This window comes from Nuphar pumila, chromosome 2 (assembly GCF_984573655.1).
Source record: "Nuphar pumila chromosome 2, dmNupPumi1.hap1.1, whole genome shotgun sequence".
Taxonomy (NCBI): domain Eukaryota; kingdom Viridiplantae; phylum Streptophyta; class Magnoliopsida; order Nymphaeales; family Nymphaeaceae; genus Nuphar; species Nuphar pumila.
The window spans coordinates 65145408-65167223 of NC_143250.1; the positions used below are offsets into that span (position 1 = coordinate 65145408).

General features: G+C 43.2%; 1 protein-coding gene across 4 annotated transcripts in view; it reads left to right on the plus strand.

Annotated features, from left to right (window-relative positions):
* The window catches only part of LOC149845608 (phosphatidylinositol 4-phosphate 5-kinase 9-like), a 97343-nt gene that overhangs the window by 23109 nt on the left and 52418 nt on the right, over positions 1-21816 (plus strand). For all 4 annotated transcript variants that reach the window (XM_089995856.1, XM_089995859.1, XM_089995858.1 and 1 more), the window contains 2 exons: positions 16309-16416; positions 16589-16776. In XM_089995856.1, the coding sequence (XP_089851982.1) occupies positions 16309-16416; positions 16589-16776 (296 nt within the window). The remainder of the gene's footprint in view (positions 1-16308; positions 16417-16588; positions 16777-21816) is intronic.

A 21816-nucleotide genomic window follows, 5' to 3' on the forward strand; every position in this document is an offset into this window, starting at 1 on the left:
TAGCTTCAACCCAAGCTCGAGAATGGGCTGCCTGATGGAAAGTAGACGGCTCTTTCTCTTTGGCCACATTGGTTAGAAACAACTGAAAGTCAAGATAAAAATTGTTGTAACTAACCCAACGATGGATAGGATGCCTTTCACGTGTGGATCGTCGAAGAGGGGGAGCCTCGTGAGATGGAGTTGAAGGGGCTCCTCGACGGGCATAAACCAAACCTGAAAACCGTGAAGGTGCATCCTGGATGATGGAGTTGTCTGCTTCAAACTGAATTGGTTCATCAACAACAGGATCTCTAATAGAGTCATATAGCAAAGTATCACAAAGCCATGGATCATAAGTAGTTTGCTCATATACCTGAGAAGTATCACAAGTGCTGAAATGGTCATCATCAAAAACATTTCTAGACACCTTAATCTTACCCAAAATAGGATCATAACATCTATATCCTTTATACCCATCGGCATATCCCAAAAATCTGCACTGAACTGCTCTGTCCTGAAACTTGTTACGTAAAGAATGATCCACATGGACATAACAAATGCATCCGAAAGCATGCAAATCATCATAAGAAGGGTGAGAACCGTGAAGCAAATAATAAGGAGACTGATCTCCTAATAATTCCATAGGCAACCTGTTAATGATATGCATTGCAGTGTGAAAGGCCTCAGTCCAAAGAGAGAAAGAAATATCAATATTGTGCATCATACTTAACGTGGTTTCAACAATATGCCGATGCTTACGTTCTGCTACTCCATTCTGTTGTGGAGTGTAAGGACAAGAGGAGTTACGTGTGATGCCATGGTCCTTTAAATATTCACTAAAATCATGAGATATGTATTCTCCACCACCATCACACTGGAAATAAGTGATATTTGAATTGAAAAGGTTCTGAACAAGAGCATGGAATTGTTTGAAAAGTTTGAACACTTCAGATTTAGATTTCATAAAGTAAATCCAAGTGTAACGAGTGAAAGAGTCAAGAAATAACACATAATAACGAGAGCCAGATAGAGATGAAACAGGAGCTGGGCCCCAAACATCAGAGTGAATAATTTCAAATGGCTTGGAAGCTCTTTTATTGATACTTTGAAAGGGAAGTACATGACTCTTGCAGACATTACAACTAGGACACTTATGATCTAATTTGACTTTGGGAATAAAACCCTGAGAAGACAATTTGTCAAGGAACCCTTGACTACAATGACCTAACCGACGATGCCAAGAAACTGGCTTATTACATTGCATAACAGAAGAAGACTGACTCAAATAAGCAGGAAAAGATGGAGACACGGTAGATGACGTCTTCAAAGTCCCGGGGGCTGCTTCGAAGACGTACATGTTTCCGCGTCGTTCACCCTTAGCGAGCATCTTCTTGGTTCGAAGGTCCTTAAGACAAACAGAAGACGGAGTAAATTCCATGGATGAATTTGTTTCATCAACCAATTTAGCAACAGATAAAATGTTTTTCTCAATGACAGGAGTGAGTAAGACATTTTTCAATGGTAGTGTAGATTGTGACAAAGAGAGAGATGCATTTCCAGTATGAGAAATAGGGTGGTGGGAACCATCTCCCGTGACAATAGTGCCAGTGCCAATATAAGGAATCATGTTGGAAAGTTTACCTGCATCAGAAGTAACATGTGCGGCTGCTCCAGAATCAATATACCAAACTCCATCATCATTCTGACGCAAATTCATGTTGTTAAATGCAGTCATCAGAATTTGTTGCACATCATGTGGCAACCCTGCACTCTGTCCCTGATCAGTACCCTGATGTACTCGAAAATTTCCCTGCGGCTGCCCCTGAAACTGTCTAACATTCATCTGTCCAGCTCTTGGTCCTGGCCTCCCTACCTTGTTGCGATTCTGTGGGTTGTGCCAACAATCTGCTTTCACATGGCCACGCTTGTTGCAATGGAAGCAAGTAGGGACACGGGTACCTCTAGTGGCAGGTGGAGCAGTAGGAGTAGGAAGGAGTCCTCCACGGCCCATATGAGCAGCAGGTGGACGAAATGAGGTAGACCCAGATGTAAACATGACAGGATGAGGATCATCAATAAGATGATCTTGAGTCAAACTAACTTCATACTGTAGGAGTTTGGCCTGTAAATCCTCAAAGCATGGAAGTGTAGAGGCAACCTGTAATGCAGTGCAAAACATACGATATTGGGGCCCAAGGCTTCCCAATACCTGCTGAACAACATCTCTGTCAGAAACAGGATATCCAATAGCGGCCAACTGATCAATGATAATTTTGATATCCCCTAGAAATTCAGTAATGGTCTTAGTTCCCTTTCGCATAGATTGGAACTGCCATTTCAGTTGAAGCGCACGTGATTCAGAAACCTGTGAATAAGAGTGAGCAAGATGTCTCCATAGTTCTGCAGCAGTAAAATGGTCAGAGATAGTTTGTAATATACGATCAGATAACGTGGCAGTCAAATAGGCAACCACAGATTGGTCCTTCTGAAACCAAACATCATACGCAGGATTTGGAATAGCAATGCAACTCACCTTCCCATCATTACCAGTTACCTCTTGCGTAATAGTCATAGGTGGGGCGGGTGATCCCCCATCCAGATGCCCGGAAAGACCATGACTTCGGATAAACGGCAGAATTTGGCGTTTCCAAAGTAAGTAGTTATCATGAGTTAATTTGTGAGAAACAAGTTGAGAAAGAAATCCGGGGCTGATTTTAGAATCCATAAGGAAGAAGATCAAAGATGAATCAAACAGCACGACAGAAATTCGTAGGTTGTACGGACAGAACCGTACGGACAGAAATTTTTGAGTTTTGGAAATCACGATTTTTTTTTTAGTTAATCGTGCAGAATGTACGATTTATCAACTATATTGCAAGAAATAGATAAGAAATCACAAGAAGTTTGAGAAAAGAGGCACTTTTGAGAAATGAGGGTTCCCAAATTTGGGGAAAACAGAAATTAGGGTTGATAAAATTGGGGATAACAGAATATGTAAGAAGGAAAAGATGCACGATATGAGGAAATGAAGAAACGACGTCGAAATATAGTGATTCAACGGAGAAACAACAGAGAAAAGATGAAAAAAAAAACACTTTCCTTGAGAACGCCCAAAAACGCACGTCAAGGTCCTTAGGGGCCTTCCAGATGATCGTGATTACCACGCCCTTGGCTCTGATACCATGTGAGAAATCAGATGTGGGAGTCACCTTACTATCGTAGCAAGAGATAGAGAGAGAGGTAAGAGGGAAGAGAGAAAAAAATGTTGGGCGGCAATGATGTCTTCTCCCCTTTCCATTGATATTTATATGTTGTACGAGTGGTACAATACAGTACAATAGTACAATACAGTACAGTATGTTGTACAATATAGTACAATACAGTACAATAGTACAATACAGTACAGTATGTTGTACAATACAGTACAATACAGTACAGTAGTACAATACAGTACAGTATGCTGTACAAGTGGTACAATACAGTACAGAAATATATTCATTTACATATACATATTTAACAAAAAGTTTGTAGGGAGATCAAGATGGTCCATATAATAGAGGTCTCCCTTTCTATGGCCTTGCCCAATCCGCTTCCCGGACCGGAGATCCTGCACAAAGCAACCATTAGATGAGAAAGATATTTCACATCCATGGCCAGCAATTTGAGAAACCGAAAATAGGTTTAAATTTAGTTTGGGAACAACTCTTACTTTTGGAACACAAAAAATTTGTGAATCTTTAAAAGAGCCAATACTTGAAATTTTTAAAAAAGTTCCATCGGCCGTAGAGACACAAGAGTCCTTTGAATTGGTGCAAACATCACTAAGTGCATTTTCATGAGGGGTCATATGAAAAGAAGCTCCGGAGTCAAGGATCCAAGAATACGTACCGGGTGATGATGTTGAAGCAATAGCCGCACCCGATGTGGAGGAAGAAACTTTTAGCATTTGTTGGAGAGCCATAGATATTTGTCCAAGAGTTTCTTTGATGTCATTGTTCTTGCCATCATCTTCTTTGGTGGTGGTTTCTTCAAGAGAGGCCACTTTAGGCTTGAAGGTTCCAATAAGCTTTGGACAAGCGGGTCTAATGTGACCCGGCTCATTGCAATAATGACAAACAATCATTTTTCTTCCTCCATTGTAGTTTCCTTGTTTCCCAAAATGAGGAGGCTTATAGGTTCTAACATTGTTACCCGGTTTTGATACGGCAAGGACTTCATCAACATGCTTACTCATGCCAAGCCTTGTCTCCTCTTGAGTGATTTCGGCAATAGCATCCTCAATAGGAGGAAGAATAGATCTATGGAGAAGTGAAGATCTCACTTGCTCAACTTCGGGACGTAGCCCAAAAAGAAATTGAAACAATCGCCCTTGTTCCATTTGTTTTTGCCTTAAATCAATATCTTCCATAAAAACCCATTTTGGCTCCAAGAGAGCCAATTCATCCCAGAGTGGGTTTAGGGCACTATAATAGTCTTGAATACTAGAATCACCTTGCTTGGTGGTTCTAATCTTTTCTTGCAAGAAGTATGCTCTTACAAGATCCTTTTGGGTATACATACCCTTCATAAAGGACCAAGCCTCATTGGCTCTACGAAATTTAACTATATTAGCACATACCTTAAGCTCCACATTGTTCATAAACCACGCAAGGATTTTTGCGTGATTGCTTTCCCAATCTTCCACTTCCTTTTGATGACTTTCAATGGCCTTGAGGCGAGCATCTCCTTCAAGAGCCTTTTCTTGACCTTCTTCTACCTTCGTGAGCATAAGCTTAGGTTCCGGAACGGTACCCATAACAAAACCCCAAAGCTTCTTTCCTTTGAGATTATTTTTCATTGCCGATGCCCACATCATATAATTCTTTCCATTGAGCTTGAAACATAGGTCAATCTTTGTCTCCATGATGTTGCCAAGAAGTGAGAAGATGTCCACTAAATATGAGATACACGAACCACACCTTTCCTTCAAGAATCGAGTGGCTCTGATACCATGTAATGAGATATTGCGGAAATATAAAGAGTGCATACAAGCACTTACAACAATAAATAAAAGAGAATATCATAAGTCCACAAAGGGACAATACAAGCACAAGCCTTTAAGAAGGCAACAATATAAAAGGCCTCTTATTGAGAAGAGAGAAAGCTCTCAAGAATAATGAATATACAAGGGGTTCACCCCTATTTATACAAAAAGGAGAGGAGCAAAGGGATGACCAAAAGGCCTCAAAAGGAGAGCCAAAAGGGGGCTCCCATAGAGTCGTTGGGAGCCCCCAACGGTCACATTTGTGACCGTTGGGGGCTCCAACGACTCTAAGGTTGGAGCCCCTTTAGGTCCTCAAATAAAATAAAAAAGAATTTAAAAAATAAAAATAAATAAAATTACATTTATTCAAAAAAGAAAAATAGTTGTTTTATAAAACAACTATGTGAAATTACAAAAATACCCCTATTAGGTATTGATATAATATACAATATATATATATATATATATATTAGATACATTTTAACACTATCCACATAGTCAGACTTAGCTCCTAGCATTCCAGTCTCTTTTAATAAGTCCAACACATACTTTCTTTGAGACAACACTAAGCCCTCTCTGTTTCTTGCAACCTCGATACCCAGAAAATATCAAAGGTGACCAAGATCTTTAGTAACAAAGTGCTTCTGAAGATGATCTTTTGTTGCAGAAATATCTTGGGCACTACTCCATGTTAATATGATGTCATCGACATATACCACCATAAGAATTCCAGTACTGGTTTTCTTGATAAACAAGGAATGATCTAAAGCTGACCTGACAAATCCAAAGGTCGACATTACCTCAAATAATTTGTGAATCCATGCCCGCGGACTCTGCTTCAGGCCATAAATAGCCTTCTTCAACTTACACACCTTCTGACACTCCCCCTGAACCTCGAAGCCTGGGGGTTGTTGCATGTAGACAGTTTCATGCAAATCCCCATACAAAAAGGCATTCTTGACATCCAACTGAAATAAGGGCCATCCATGGTGCACATCAACAGAAAGAACGAGACAAATAGTGCCAAGACGAGCAACTGGGGAGAAAGTTTAAAAAAAGTCAACCCCATAAGTCTGAGTGTAGCCTTTTGCAACCAACCGGGCTTTGTACCGTTCAATCGACCCATTCGAGTTATATTTAATGCTATATACCCATTTGCAACCTACAATATCTGCATCTGCGGGAGGATCAACCAAGTCCCAGGTGCCTCGAGACCATAGGGCATCCATCTCATCACGCATAGCCTGCATCCAGTTGGAGTCGACTAGAGCTTGACTGTGATGAAGCGGAACAGACGAGGCAGACAGAGCAGAAATAAAATTCTTCATAGATGCCCCAAGATTAGCTTCTGATACAAATTGCGTGATGGGGTAAAGAGTGCACTGTCTCTTTCCCTTGCGCAGAGCAATAGGAAGATCAACATCAGATGTAGGGGCAACAGTTTGCTCAGAAATACTTACCTGAGGAGTAGGAGGTGATGGCGGCATGGAGGTAGGAGGCACCCTGTGCGTGTATACTATGGGAGGGTTTCGGAAGCGAGACACACCCGACACTGGAACCAATGACTGAGGAGGAGGCGACTCTAACGGAAAGGGAGGAATCGGCAGAGGAAGGATATCACCAAGGCTCTCCTGTAGTCTGGGAGTAGAGCTTGAAAAATAAGGAATAGACTCAAAGAAGGTAACGTCCGCACTAACATACTCTTTATGAGATATAGGGTCGTAGCAACGATATCCTTTTTGGTTCTTAGGATACCCAAGGAAAACACATTTAATAGACTGAGCAACAAGTTTATCTCGATCCGGACCCAGCTTATGCACAAAACACACACATCCAAAAACTTTAGGGGGGATAAGGAAGAGAGGAGCCTCTGGATGGAGAATTTGAATAGGGATCTGGTCTTCTACAGAGCTTGACGGCATGCGATTTATCAGAAAACCAGCTGTCAGAACCGCATCGCCCCAGTATGAAGCAGGCATATTGGATTGAAGCATAAGGCACCGAGCAACATTAAGGATTTGTCTATGTTTCCTCTCAGCCACCCCATTTTGCTGGGAGGTATGGGGGCATGTAAATTAAGGTTGAATCCCATTACCAGAATAGAATTGAAGTAAGTCTTTGGATTTGAACTCAAGAGCATTATCAGTGCGAACAATTTTAACACATACATCAAATTGAGTTTTTATCTCGGCAATTAAAGATTTAAGAATGACAGGACCTTGAGACCGATCTTTTAACAGGAACACCCACGATAACCTTGAGAAGTCATCAACAATAACTAGATAATAACGACACTGAGACCTATTCGGAATCCTACTCGGACCCCACACATCGACATGAAGAAGATCAAACAATCCTTGACTTGACGGACTCTGACTAGAAGGGAAAGAGCTTCGACAATATTTTCCCAATTGACATGTTTCACACTGAAAAGAAACTGAGGGAGGTATATGAGGAATGACACGACGAAGTTTTGTCACTGGAAGGTGACCCAAACGATGATGCCACAATAGAGGACTTGAGGATGATGTACCAGTAGAATAGGCCGAAACTTCTGGTTGGTGTAGGTAATACAGACCACCTTCCTCATAGCCGCCACCAATCTTTCTCCCCGTCAGCAAGTCCTGAAAGGTGCACCCCATAGGATAAAAAATCACTCTACAATTCAAATCTTTTGTCATTCGACTGACGGATAGTAAATTCTGTGGAAACGAAGGAGCATGAAGAACATGCGACAATTGAAGAGTAGGAGTAATAGACATGCTTCCCAGCCCTACAATTGGGGAAGAACTACCATCAGCAAGACATACCCTTTTTTGACCAGTCACAGGTTTTAAACTCAGAAAATTACTCAAATTTCCGCACAAGTGACCAAAAGCTCCAGAATCAATGATCCACCTATCACCTTGACTAGATAGGCCGTCACCTGCCGAGCACACAACCTCCGCTACAGAAGACTTCGAAGTGGATGATCGTAAAGCAAGGAGCTTGTCATATTCTGCCCTGCTAAGAGTTACATAATCATTGGAGGAATCTGCATCTGATTTAACCACTTGAGCCATAATATAAACTAATTGGCTGGATTCACAAAATGAAGAAGCAACCACACGCGCACACCCACAATCAACTACGAACACGACTGTATCAAGTTTTGACTTCACTGAAATCTGAGAAACACGACTTGCGACTATTCAGATCCAAACTTAAATTTTTTTAAAGAAACTTGACCAGCACCTTCCACCTCAACCGCGGATGGCTATAGGTTGCAAATCAAGATCACACATCCAACACGATAAAGATGTGTTTGGTTTTCAGACTATCACACATCAGTTTTCCACGACTACACAGTTTTCATACCAGAGATAAAATCTGGACAGGCTTCAAGCGACATAGGGAATAGCGTGTGTTATCACCACGCATCAGCCACTAAGACAACCAGTAGCAGTACTCAACACAGAATCCCTCGACAAAAAAAAAATTCCCACAAACAAAATATTTTCCCACATTGCAGGGAATCACGCCTGCTGCCAAAAAAAATTAACATGCTGCGTTCACAACACACACGTTCCAAAGATATTTGTAATAAATTAACATGCTGATTTCACAGCACACACTTTCCAGCCAAACAGATCACGACACAGCAGGGAATCACGACTGCTAATATTCATCTTCTGAACTCGAACAAAATAAAATCTGAGACGAACTCAACACTCAGATTCACAACCAACTATAGTATGAGCACACAGAAACATAGAACTTCAAAGCACTCGGCAACAATACAGTGCAGGAACCACGATACTCCCAGCCATATAATCACAGAAACCACGACAATAAAGAACTCGACAACAATACAGTGCAGGAAATCACGACATCACGACAGAGATAAACTCAGCAAGAATCACGCCAGGGAATCACAACAGGGTTTACGTGGCACTGTTCAGATCTGATTTAAGAAAAGGGTTGCGACACACAGCTTGAAACCCACAACCGTAACAGGAAGTTTATAACCACCCAAAAACTGAACACAAACTTACCAAATCGACTCCAAGCAGCGACTGCAATCTTGGTTTACATACCCGATGATACCAAGTCAAAGCTTCAGATCACTGGTTCACGAGCAGCAGCCTCAGCACAACATAGTCACGGTCACAAACAGATCACGATCCACAGGTTGCAAGCTGATCACGATCCAGCGCCACCACTCCTGCTTCACATTTCACTACCAACATCATCCTTGAGCAACATCAGCAGCAGCGTCATCCCAGAAGGGAAACCCGCTCTGATACCATGTTGAAAGACGCACCCAACCCTAGGTAGAGAGAGAGAGATAGAGGGAAAAATAGAAGAGAGAGAGAGAGAGAGAGAAAGAGAGAGAGAGAGAGAGGGTTGCACAGAGAAAAACTTCTTTTATTATTAGGGATTCTCTCTATGTTAAATAGAGAGAGGCTAAAAAGAATAATTACATCTTAGCCCATTATGAAAACATAATTTCAAATAGCCTCTAATATAAAAAGACAACTTAAAACCACCTATTCTCAACAATATCAAATAAACATAAAACTTAAAACCTCTTAATCTCAACAATAACTATCATAGAATTTTTTTTCCATGAACAACGGTCCAGTCCAACACTGGACAATTGTCTGGGACTGGACAACAGACTGTCTTGTCCCAGCCGACTGTCAAGGCTGGGACTGGATAGTTGTCCGTTCTGTCCCGGACCATCAAACACAAACAAAATCCAAATTTTTCTTTTTAACTGAATACATATCTCTTTTTTTTTCATGGACTAGGTTCGTTTCAAGAACCACAATCCCATGTCCATCTGTCCGGATATGTACACTTGTTCAGTGGACAGATCTGTTCAGAACGAACAGAGCGGATAGAGCTCAGATCTGGTCATCATCACGATGGCCAGATTTGTCCAAATCTGTCCACTAAATACAAGGGATAGATCTGTCCAAAATGTCCATGAAGACACACACACACACACACACACACACATATATATAGTTCATGTGTATATGTTAAATTTGAGTTCCTACGTTATTTCTGCATGTTTTTGTGTTGTCCCATGGATTAAAAGATGAAAAACCAAAATAGAATCCATGGTTCTCTACAAAAATATTGCCTAAAGCTTATTTAGGCTCGTTTTCTCATCCGAAACAAGAGAGAACACCCGTACCTTGTTTGGAGTTTAAAAAACGACCGGAAGAACCGATGGGTGATTGAAGAGGAAGATGATCTCCTCTTCTTCCTTCTTTTCCTTCTTTCTTTCTCTCTTTCCTCTTTCTCTTTTTTTTTTTTTTTTTTTGAGCTTATATAAAAAAATAGGCCATTATCCTTCCAGCCCCTTCTAATGTGGGTTGGAGAGAGGACTTCCCCATTTGAGAGTTCCCCTCACCCGCTTTTCAAAATTTTTAAAATTCTATATATGTTGGATTTTCCACCTCCTTTCCCAATTCATGTAGTCTTTCCTCCTTTCTAGATTTCTCTACCTTTCTCAACTAGTAAAGACTCTTCTAGGGAGTCCCAAATTAGTTCACAAATGTTGAAATTCGGAATTAATCATAATTTAATAATTTAATAATTATTTATTAATAATTAAATATCCAGAAACTTTCATAGAGTACCTTATCCCTCTGAGAGTCTTTTTAACTCTAGTTAACTTCAATTTAAACATAAATATTGAATTTAAAGTTGTATTTTCATTGGGTATGGATTTTGGATATGGATTTGGATCCAAGATCCAAATATATATCCAAATTTCATTTGGATCTTGGGATGAATCAATTCCTAATTAATATGGGTCTTGGACCGAGTCCAAATCCATATTAATTTGGATCATATGAATTGGATCTAGTCCGATCCAAATCCGGACCCGGTCTGTCGAGGCACTCCTTTTTTGAAAAAATCCGATTTTCGGGCCAACTGTAGCCCGAATTTGAAAAAGCAAAATATCGTTGGACTCAAGATTCCGAGATGCACCCAACGATATCTACTTCGAATTTCGCCCGAATTTAACCCAAATTTCGCTCAAATTTCGCTTGAATTTAAAGGTCGAAAATAAAATTTTTTCGCACCTTTTTGTTGGCTCATTTAGGCCTTGTCGATGAGACCTGGGCTAAACCCAGACTCAAAGGACATATGCCTATATCAAGGTTTTACCGATTTATCTCCTATACTTAGCCAAATTTTCGAAATCTCGAATTTGACTAAGTATGAAAATACACGTGATATAACATGCATAAGCTCAACTACCATTATGTATTTATCTGGAGAGAGGTTGTTAACTTGAAGCCATGGATAAGATGATCCATTCACAGCAAGTTGTTGCTTATTTTCACCAGTGTGGTGCTTGTAGAAACTGTAGTTACACTGGCTGTCATAAGATATCATGTTCATCTCAATGATTGTATCTTTCCAAGCTAGAAATTGTATTGCAATATTACTGGACCCTCCCATGACCTAAATTTGTTAGATAAAAACCTTGTTCTTAGTATATGTAAATCAAGCATGCCAGTTTGCGTGCTCTTTTAAGTGGCAAGATACATGGAATTTGTAGAAGACATGCTCCTTTATATCAAAAGCTACTCATGCTGCTGCATCACTAAGATTTGGCGTCTATTCCCTCTGGATGTGGGCCTTGTGGCTTTCTTCTAGATGCCAACAAGGCAGTAGGACTTAGTACTTGAAATTTGATCAAATTTTTATTGGACTTGAGTCTTAATTTTCAAAGTAATTGAAAACAGTGTGTTGTTACTTGCCGTAGTTTTGAGGCTGAGTATCACTTGCTGGCTTTCATTGCGGTTAGTACTGTTAATGTGACGCCCCAAAAATCCAGGACTTGTAACTTTTAGAATAGTTTAGAAAGCTTTTAAATCATACAATAATCAGAGTTTAAATAGTACTTCAGCGGAAAATGATATTTTTAAAACCACAAGTCAATGGACCTTGAGCGCATTACAGCGTAAACTTTCCTTTACCAAATTCCGCACAACTATTGAAATCAAATGGTTTTAAAATGCAATTTCAATGATTGAGAATTTGTTTGTTGAAACCAAGAAGAAGTTTACTAAAACAGTTTTAGTAACTCAAGGTTTAATAAAAAGAGAAATTTTGAAATACACTTTATACCAAATTTACCAACATGTCCTCAGGAGCGAAACGTCAGGGAAAGAGCTCTATCTTGATCTCATCGCGCCATCGTGTCATCGCAGAGTGTATCACCTATACATCACCTGCCCATAAAATGGGTCAGTTTCACTAAAAACTGGTAGGTGCACATACAAGACTATATAGAACATAGTTAAGCAAAATAATTTAATATGTCAAGTAGACAGACAATTATATAGCAATTTAATTTCAACAGATTCATGGAGAAACTATCATGAGCAAAATGCTAAAACTATTACAAGTATTTCACTGTCACAAGTAGGCTAATTATTATAAGCAAAGCACTGCATAAGCAATTTAACTAGCAAAATACGATGCTACATCAATCACACACACAATTCCATAAGTATTGAAACCCGTTGCATGCTATAACTTTCATACGTGCATAACTCAACAAATTGTGTGATCGAATTTAAATTATGTTTCGATATTAACTGGCCAAGTGGGTACGCACAAGGCACGACTCTAGAAACAACCTAGACTGATCCGGAGGTTTATTATGCTATGTATTTTATGATAACCCAGATAGCTGACTGAGTCCGCACCTAAGGGGACGGTCAGTGACCAAGAGAGAAATCCCCAAAGCAGCATAAATAATGGATGCATCTCGAACATGGAGAACTACCACCTAGGATAATTATGGTAGTCCCCTTCCCCTAACTCCGATGACTAGGGAAGCCGAGTCTTTTGCTCGTAACTGCCATTAATGGCTTGTCCATTGAAGTTTTTGTACCTTCCCATTCTCTCTCCAGACAGGAGTCAACGGTTCGAATGAGTACATCAGGATTAATTAACTGAAGACCCATTCTACATACTCTGGCCTTTCGATCAAACTCGAGTATCTTGCCGGTGAAGGCGGAATCATCACCTATTTAGTTGATCTTAACATTTTGTTATTTGCACTCATCGAGGTTGCCACAACCTACTCATCCAATCATCGCAACGTAAAAAGACGTACTTGTCAAAAAGTACGGTCGTACTTGTCAAAAGTACGACTACGATGAAAGGGAAATGGTTCCACAAAAGAAACCCTAACAGATATTATCTACAAAAGAATCAATACAACACAGTTTGGCAAGATAAGTCTTGAATTCATTTCAACAATATTTTGCATATTTCATGATACAAGGTCGTCTCGGATCTCTTATCCGATCAACAATGTACTTAACATATAGTGCATGTCTAAAAGTACGCAACACTGAAAAGGGGAGGTGCATAGGCTTTTCAAAAGGAACACCCAACACACAACTTCATAACGATCCAAAGAATATAGGAGTGCTCATTTGGCACGATTCATCCTTAAAGGCCACAATGCCACATTAAGTCATTCACACAAGGCACAACACTATCAATCTTGCATCCAAAATTTATCTTAGTATCAACATGCGACACTAGATTGATAAATGAAGAATGGGTCCTTCAACAGAACTCCACTCATTCATAGGCTCATGCCCCTGATCGGGGTTATTCGAATTGGGTCGCAACTCGAATCGGGGTTATAAAATATTTCTCCCAAGTGTGTGGACCTGGGAGGGCCCAAATGTGACTTCGCAATCCGGCAGGACTTAAAACTTAACTTTGCAAAAGCTGTGCATTTTGAAGAGCACTGGGTTTGCAGAAGTATAGCGCACAAGCGCCACTTCTAGTGTTTTGAAAGCAACTGAAATCAGGTTAGGCACAAGACTACATTTATGTAAGTACCTATTTACCATAAATGTGAGCATATGCAGATTATAACATGACAACAAGCAACTCTCGACTTGCAATGCCGCACATCGAGCGAAAAGCACATAAGTAACACACGAGGTACCAAAACCATACCTTGACCACTTAGATAGGCAAACACATAAGGTCATAAGTAATACACGAGACATGAAGTCGTACCTCACTCAAAGGAAACGTGCAGGCAAAAATGGATGCAAGCAAACAAGGGCATAGGTATTGCATGAAATACGAAACCACACCTCAAACTCATAAGCAACTATGCAAAATAATGATCGAAGAATGAAATTGTACACCGACCCATAGGAACGTACAAGCAAGTATATATGCAAACAATTAAGGGTATAAGTATTGCAAAAAGTACGAAACCACCTTCAACCACATAAGCAAATACGCAAATTAATACTCAAAGAGTAAAATCATACCTCGACTCATAAATATGCAAACAAGAAAATATGCAATGCAGAAGCAATATAAATCTAAGCATATCTAGCATGGACATCTTAATTATTTCAACTTAAATAGGTTCATTTATTGCTCTTTGTGCGACTTTACCCTACCTCGGAATGTTGTGCAGCTGCGTGCGTCTACGGGTGTAGATGATACGAGGCTCAGGCCGCGGAGCCAGAGCGGGGTTCGATACGAAGTCTGCAAAAATATGAGTATTCAGCGCTACATTATTTATCATGCGAAGAAAAGAAAATCAGGCCTGTCGATCGAAAAAGAGAGAGGCAACAAGGGTGTACCCCTGTTGGCCGAAAACGGAAAAGCGACAGGGGGCGATCCCCTGCCGGCTGACAACAACGGGGTGACAGGGGATGAGCCCCTGTCGAAAACAACGAGGCGGCAGGGGGCCAGCCCCTGCCGACAGCAACAAGGCGGCAGGGGGCCTGCCCCTGCCGACCGCAGCGAAGCGGTAGGGGTCGAGCCCCTGCCGACAGTACGAGACGGCAGGGGGCCAGCCTTTGCCGACTGCATCGAAGCGGCAAGGGGGCCAGCCCCTGCCGAAAGCACGAGACGGCAGGGGACCAGCCCCTGCCGGCAGCATCGATGCGGCAGGGGGGAAGCCCCTGCCAACAACAATGAAGCGACAGGGGCTGAGCCCCTGCTGACAGCCAAGAGACGGCAGGGCTAGCCCCTGCCGACAACAACAAGGAGGCAGGGGCCAGCCCCTGCCTACAACCGAGAGGCGGCAGGGGGCCAACCCCTGCCGACAGAGAGAGGGAGAGAGCTCGGGACGGGGGTGACAAGGGGACAAGCCCCTGCGTGCCGAGAATCAAGGGGCAGTAGGGGGATATCCCCTGCCCTCCCAGAAGCCAAGGGGCGGCAGGGGGCGAGCCCCTGCCAACCGAGCAAAACAAAGGGTGACAGGGGCATTGTCCCTACCAGCCGAGACAGGAAGGCGGCAGGGGCACTACCCCTGCGCGCCAAAACCCTAGAGGCAGCGGGGCGAGCCCCTGTCTGCCGGGAAACAGGAAGCGGCAGGGGCATTGCCCCTGCCTACCGGTGATCGAGAGGCGGCAGGGGGACTAACCCCTGCCAGAGAGAGAGATCGGGGTGACAGGAGCCACCAACCTCCTGCCGACCCCTTCGCAGGCCACAGAGGAGAGGGGGGGCGCGACAGAGGGTGTGCGCCGCCTGTCGGCCTCCCGGCGAGGTGACAGAGAAAGGGGGGGGGGAAAGAGAGAGAAAAAGAGGGAGGAGAAGAGGCGTACCTGAGAGGCGGTGGCCAGTGTCGGCGTGGGTCGCAGCGACGGCGCTGGTGGCGAGCGCAGCAAAGGAGGAGGGGGGTCGTCGCGAGGGGATCGAAGGGCTGCGAAAGGGAGGCGTGCCTCCCCTCGCCCTCCTACACAGGTTTTAAAGGCACAGGGGGGGGGGGGCGATGAATGGGGAAACCCCAATGGGTTTCCCCTTATCTCCCCGAAATCGCAGGTGGAGGGGGGGGGGGGGGGGGGGTTGCGGCGCTCGGGAAGAGGATTTAAAATCCTCTTCCTGAGTCGGGTTACTAAAACCCTAATGACAAGGGGCCCGGGTCGGGTCCGGACCCGACCCGGCCCGGGTCCGGACCCGACCCGGCCCGGGTCCAATACAATAATTTTTTTTAAAAGAAACGTGGGTTTTACAGTTAAAGATGCATGATTTTGTCTTATGCTCACTACTTAATTATCCATGTATTGGTTCCTTCTCTATTGGTGTTTCATTGCCGTTTTGTATCTCTCTGGACCTCCATGGCGAGAGAAAGTACAAATCTTGATTTTAAAATTTTAGTCCATATAATTAAGCAATTCACTTTCTGAAGATAGAATCACTATAATCTTGAATGTTAAGTGATTGTATAACTGAAGTTGAAATACTGGAACTAATCAACAAAAATTGATAATCCAGTTGCTCAATGTTGGCATATGCAGGTTCTCTTAGAGATGCTTCCAAACTATCATCATCATGTCCGCACCTATGAAAATACCCTTGTAACAAAGTTTTTTGGGCTTCACAGGATCAAAACAGGTGGCCAAAAGGTACTTAATGATAAAATGTACTGAATATCTTCTGTAATGATTTATGTCTCTGTTGTATTACTTCCTATCTATTTATTTTTTCCACATTTTTTCACTTGTAAGATTTCAATGAAATGTTTGATGCTGCAGCAACGCACAATGATTTTTCTTAAAATATTCTGTGAATCTGCAGTTTCGGTTTGTTGTAATGGGCAATATGTTTTGCACGGAACTGAGAATTCATCGAAGATTTGATCTGAAGGGATCATCCCAAGGTCGTTCCACAAACAAGATTGAAATTGATGAGAACACCACACTCAAAGATTTGGATCTGAAATATCAATTTTACTTGGAACCTTCTTGGCGTGAGGCTTTAATGAAGTAAGGGTTTATTTACATTTTTTTACCATGCTTAATACTTTTCATCATTCATGTACTATATACAATTGTAACAACAGGCCCTATGAACATATTAGCGTGAAGTCGGTCCTAAGATTATCAAATGAAAGTCAGTCCAGTATGTTCAACAGGGGAATTCATGTGAAAGCAAATGAAATCAATGAAAGATCAAATCAAAATTCAATGGAACAACAGCTTTGAAATGACTTCCCAAGCATACAAGAGTACAAAGTGCAAAACAATCATGATTAGAAACATGTGTATGTAGGCCTTTTAGTTGGATCTGCTAAACGTAAGTGGGTTAAATATTGGACAGACCCGTTTGCTTGTGTATGTGTGTAGGTATCTAGTTGGAAATCATGCCTAATGAGAAGATATCTGTCAAGTGTTGGGTCATGTTTTTGACATGCATAAGGAAAAAGGAAGCATCTCTATTGTTTCAGACACTGATAAATTAGGTTTGAAATAGTTAAAAAATGTCTGTCTTGTCTTAGAGCAAAAACTATCATCTCCATGTGGTAGGTTCAGGTTATGTGCTATACCCTGCTGTTTAAAATGGTGGTGATCAAGGGTTATGGAGATTGAGCAAAAGACAAAGGGCTTTTTGGAAACATGCTCTAGTTCAATTAATGAGTCATTTCATGCCTATCAGCCATTCTGATAAAACTTCGAGCTAATCTAGTTGGGCTATTATTCAACTGGCACAGTATTGCATTTTCAAAATGAATCTCACCCATGCAGTAATGACCAATCCATGACAGGAGATGACTGATCGTAGGTTAGCTGGAGCTTGAATGAGTACATAGCCTAAATAATCCAAGATATAAATTTATGCATGAGTTTATCAACAAGGTCTTAACATGCATATGCATTTATGAGCATCTTGTCAGCAATTATTGGTTTTCATGGACTATGGTGGTCTCAAACCTATTGATTTTATGCTAGTATATTGTAGTTTTCTTTGAATGCACAATACATTTGCAACAATTCTGAGGCTATTTCTCACCTTATCATTCTAAGTCGGTCATGGTAAGACAAAATCTGTATGATTTTCATCAGTCTGAATTTTTTCTATGATATATTCAGTATTCACAGTTCAAAGCAGCACACTCATTTGCTGCATCAGATGTATTCTTCCTCTGAGCTAATGTTGTAACGCCCCAAAATTTCGACTTGTGATTTCGAAAACCTTATCGAAAAACCTTTCAAAGATTTAAAGTTTTAACTTTTAAAAACGACAGCGGAAGATATTTAGAAAGGAGCACAAGTCAACAATCCTGGGTACGTTAGCTGAAAAACCATCATTCATATGAACAACAACTTAAAGAAATTGAGGAAATAAGGCAATAGATTAAAAATCTGCAGTTTATTACAAAATGAGCATTTTGTTACAAAGTTCAATAATCTAAAGAAAACTCAAAAAGACTCAGAGTCAAGCCGCCAACAGAAAGAAGATAAATCTTGATCCATATTGCACCACGCCATCGGCCGCCTGTGAAGTCCTACTCCTCACCTGCCCATGAAATGGGTCAGTTTTATAACAAACCAGTAGGTGCACGAACAGATAAGTAGAATGAAAATAAAGCAGGACATTTATGAGATAAGCAGTTATGATATTTAAACAATCAATACAATTGTAATATATTCTAACAAGTGTAATATGTGCAAAGAGCTGTTAGTTGAAGCATTTCAAGCAGTGTAAGTCTCAATCATCTACAACTATTCAAGAAGATATTCTTTAAGTTTTGATATTAACTGGCCTGTGGGTACGCACAGACGCGAAACGTAGAAACAGTCGAGACCGATCCGAGGGTTTATTATGTCAGGTGTTTTCATTAACCCGAATGGCTGACTGAGTCCGCTCCTAAGGGGACGGTCAGTGACCAAGAGAGTAAATCCCCAAAGGCATTCGTGGCCCATGGATGCATCCAACTTCTGCTGAAGTACCTGGGAGTTACCTATGATAATTTATGATAATCCCAATTCCCCTAACTCCGATGACTGGGGAGGCCGAGTCTTTTGCCTGTGGGGTGGTTGTTAACAACCTGTCCATCGGCGTTTTTGTACCATCCATCCTCTCCCTTGATGAACCGTGAAGGTCGAATGGGTACGACGGGGGTTTCTTAACCGCCGCCCCATCCTACATGCTCTGGTCTATTAGACCCCCTCGAGCATCTTGCCTGTGAAGGCGAGTTGTCACCATTTATGTGATCTCAGCATTGTGCTAAATGCACGCATCGAGGTTGCTACAACCTCATCCTCCAACCATCGTAACCCACATGGGACGTACTTGTCCAAAAAGTACGGTTGTACCTCCCTAGAGGTACGACTACGATGAGAGGGCAATATATAATGTTTTATGATTCTTTTGGTTCATACATGACATGTATTGTTCTTTTGAGCAATTGGCCTGTGCAGGCCGATATTATCACATCAAAATCAATAAAGTGTTGATTTCCCACTTCAAGATACTCCGTGACCTCACATAAAATTCATACCGTACATGCCTTAAGGTTCGGTTACAATAGCAATTGCAGTGGTTTTCTCTCCAGAAATGAGTCTATTCACAAAGTCTACCTTAAGTATGCAGTTTCAAAAGAATAAGCATGCATGACAGACAATCACGAGTTAAGTAATCCTATAGGTAAACAGGTATGCCAATTAAACTACTTGATTCTTTCTCGAATGAGTCTACCCAAAGAATTTACATTAAGCATGCAATTTCAAAAGAATAAAAAAGAGTAAACTCTGACCAACCAATACTTCTTCAGATAAGCAGGTATGCAAAATAACTATTCTATCTCAGAAGTCTTATTTTATTTTGTTCATACAAACTCTTCGTGCGACTTTCCCTTACCTCGGGATGTCGTGCAGCTGCGGTCGTTTACGCGTGTAGATGTTACGAGGCTCAGGCCGCGGAGCCAGAGCGGGGTTTGATACGAAGTCTGCAAAAGTATAAGTATTCAACGCTACATTATTTATTATGCGAAGAAAAGAACATCAAGCCTGTCGATCAAAAAAAAGAGAGAGGCAACAGGGGTGTGCTCCTGCTGGCCAAAAACAGACAAGCAACAGGGGACGAGCCCTTGCCTGCCGACAACAGCGGGGCGACAGGGGATGAGCCCCTGTCGAAAACAGCGTGACGGCAGAGGGCCAGCCCCTGCCGACAGCAACGAGGCGGCAAGGGTCCAGCCCCTGCCGACAGCAACGAAGCAGCAGGGGCTGAGCCCCTGCCGACAACCACGAAGCGGCAGGGGCTGAGCTCCTGCCGACAGCATCGAAGTGGCAGGGGACCAGCCCCTGCCGACAGCACGAGACGGCAGGGGGCCAGCCCCTGCCGACAGCATCAAAGCGGCATGGGGGCAGCCCCTGCCGAAAGCTTAGGACGGTAGGGGGGCCAGCCCCTGCCGACGACATCGAAGCGGCAGGGGGGGCAGCCCCTGCCGAAAGCACAAGATGGCAAGGGGGCCAGCCCCTGCCGACGGCATCAAAGCGGCAGGGGGTCCAGCCCTTGCCGAAAGCACAAGACAGTAGGGGGGGCAGCCCCTGTCGACGACCTCGAAGCGGCAGGGGGCCCAGCCCCTGCCGAAAGCACAAGACGGCAGGGGGGGCCAGCCCCTGCCGACGGCCTCGAAGTGGCAGGGGCTGAGCCTTTGCCGACAGCCACGAGAAGGCAGGGGCTGAACCCTTGCCGACAGCACGAAGGTGGCAGGGGCCAGTCCCTGCCGACAGCCGAGAGGCGGTAGGGGGCCAACCCCTGCCGACAAGGAGAAAGAGATCGGGACGGGGAGGGGGGGTGATAGGGAGGGAAACCGACCTCCCGTCGGTTTTCCTATCACCCACAGGGGGTGAGGGGGGTGTTGCAGGGGCCTCGGTCCTCTGCCGGCACTCCGGCAAATTCCCTGAGGGAAAAGGGAACGACAGGGGCCCCATAGGCCACTTGTCGGGCCCCCGATGGGCACAGGGGAGGTGGGAGGCCTCGGCAGGGGCTGTGAGCCGCCTGTCGGCCTCCCAGTGCGGTGACAGAGAGGGGGGGTGTGAGGAAGAGGAGGGAGGAGAACGACGTACCTGGGAGGCGGTGGCTAGCTGCGTGCGCAGCAGAGGAGGAGGGGGGATCGAGGGCGGCGCTGGAGGCGTGCACAGGGAAGGAGGAGGTCGGCACAGGGGGGGGCGAAGGGCTTCGAGAGGGAGGCGTGCCTCTCCTCGCCCTCCCACATGTAACTTAAAGTCCCCAGGGGGCGATAAAAGGGGAAACCCCGATGGGTTTCCCCAATCCTCCCGAAAACGAAGGTGGAAAAAGGGGGGTGTTGCGGCGCTCGGGATCCTGAGTCGGGTTATTTTAAAACCCTAAAGAAATGGGGCCCGGGTCGGGTCCTGACCCGGCCCGGGTCCAATTTTTTTTAATTGCGGGTTTTACATCCTACCTCTCTTAAAAGAATTTCGTCCGCGAAATATTTATTGCCTTGAAGAATCAAAATACAGGTCAGGATATTTTTCCCAGATATCGTTCTCAGGTTCCCAAGTACATTCGTCAATTCCATGATGTTGCCACCGAACCTTTACAAAGGAAATGGTCTTTGATCTTAGCACTTGGTCACGACGGTCCACGATCTCCACTGGTCTTTCTTCGAATGTCAAGTCCCCTCTAGTGTCTACATCATCATAATGAATGATATGCGATGGATCGTGAACATACTTCCTCAACATGGATACGTGAAAAACATTATGGACCTGAGCATACTAAGGAGGTAACGCCACGCGATAAGCTGCTTCTCTAATCCGCTCTAGGATTTCGAACGGTCTGACGTATCTAGGACTTAGCTTCTCCTTCTTCCCGAATCGAAATACGCTCTTCGTCGGAGATACCTTAACAAAAACCATCTCGCCCATATCGAAGGTAAGCTCTCGTCAGCGTCTATCTGCATAGCTTTTCTGCCGACTCTGAGCGGTACAGAGTCGTTATCGAATCATCTGCACTTGTTGAGTATAGTGTTGCAAAACTATAGGTGCCTCCAATATTCG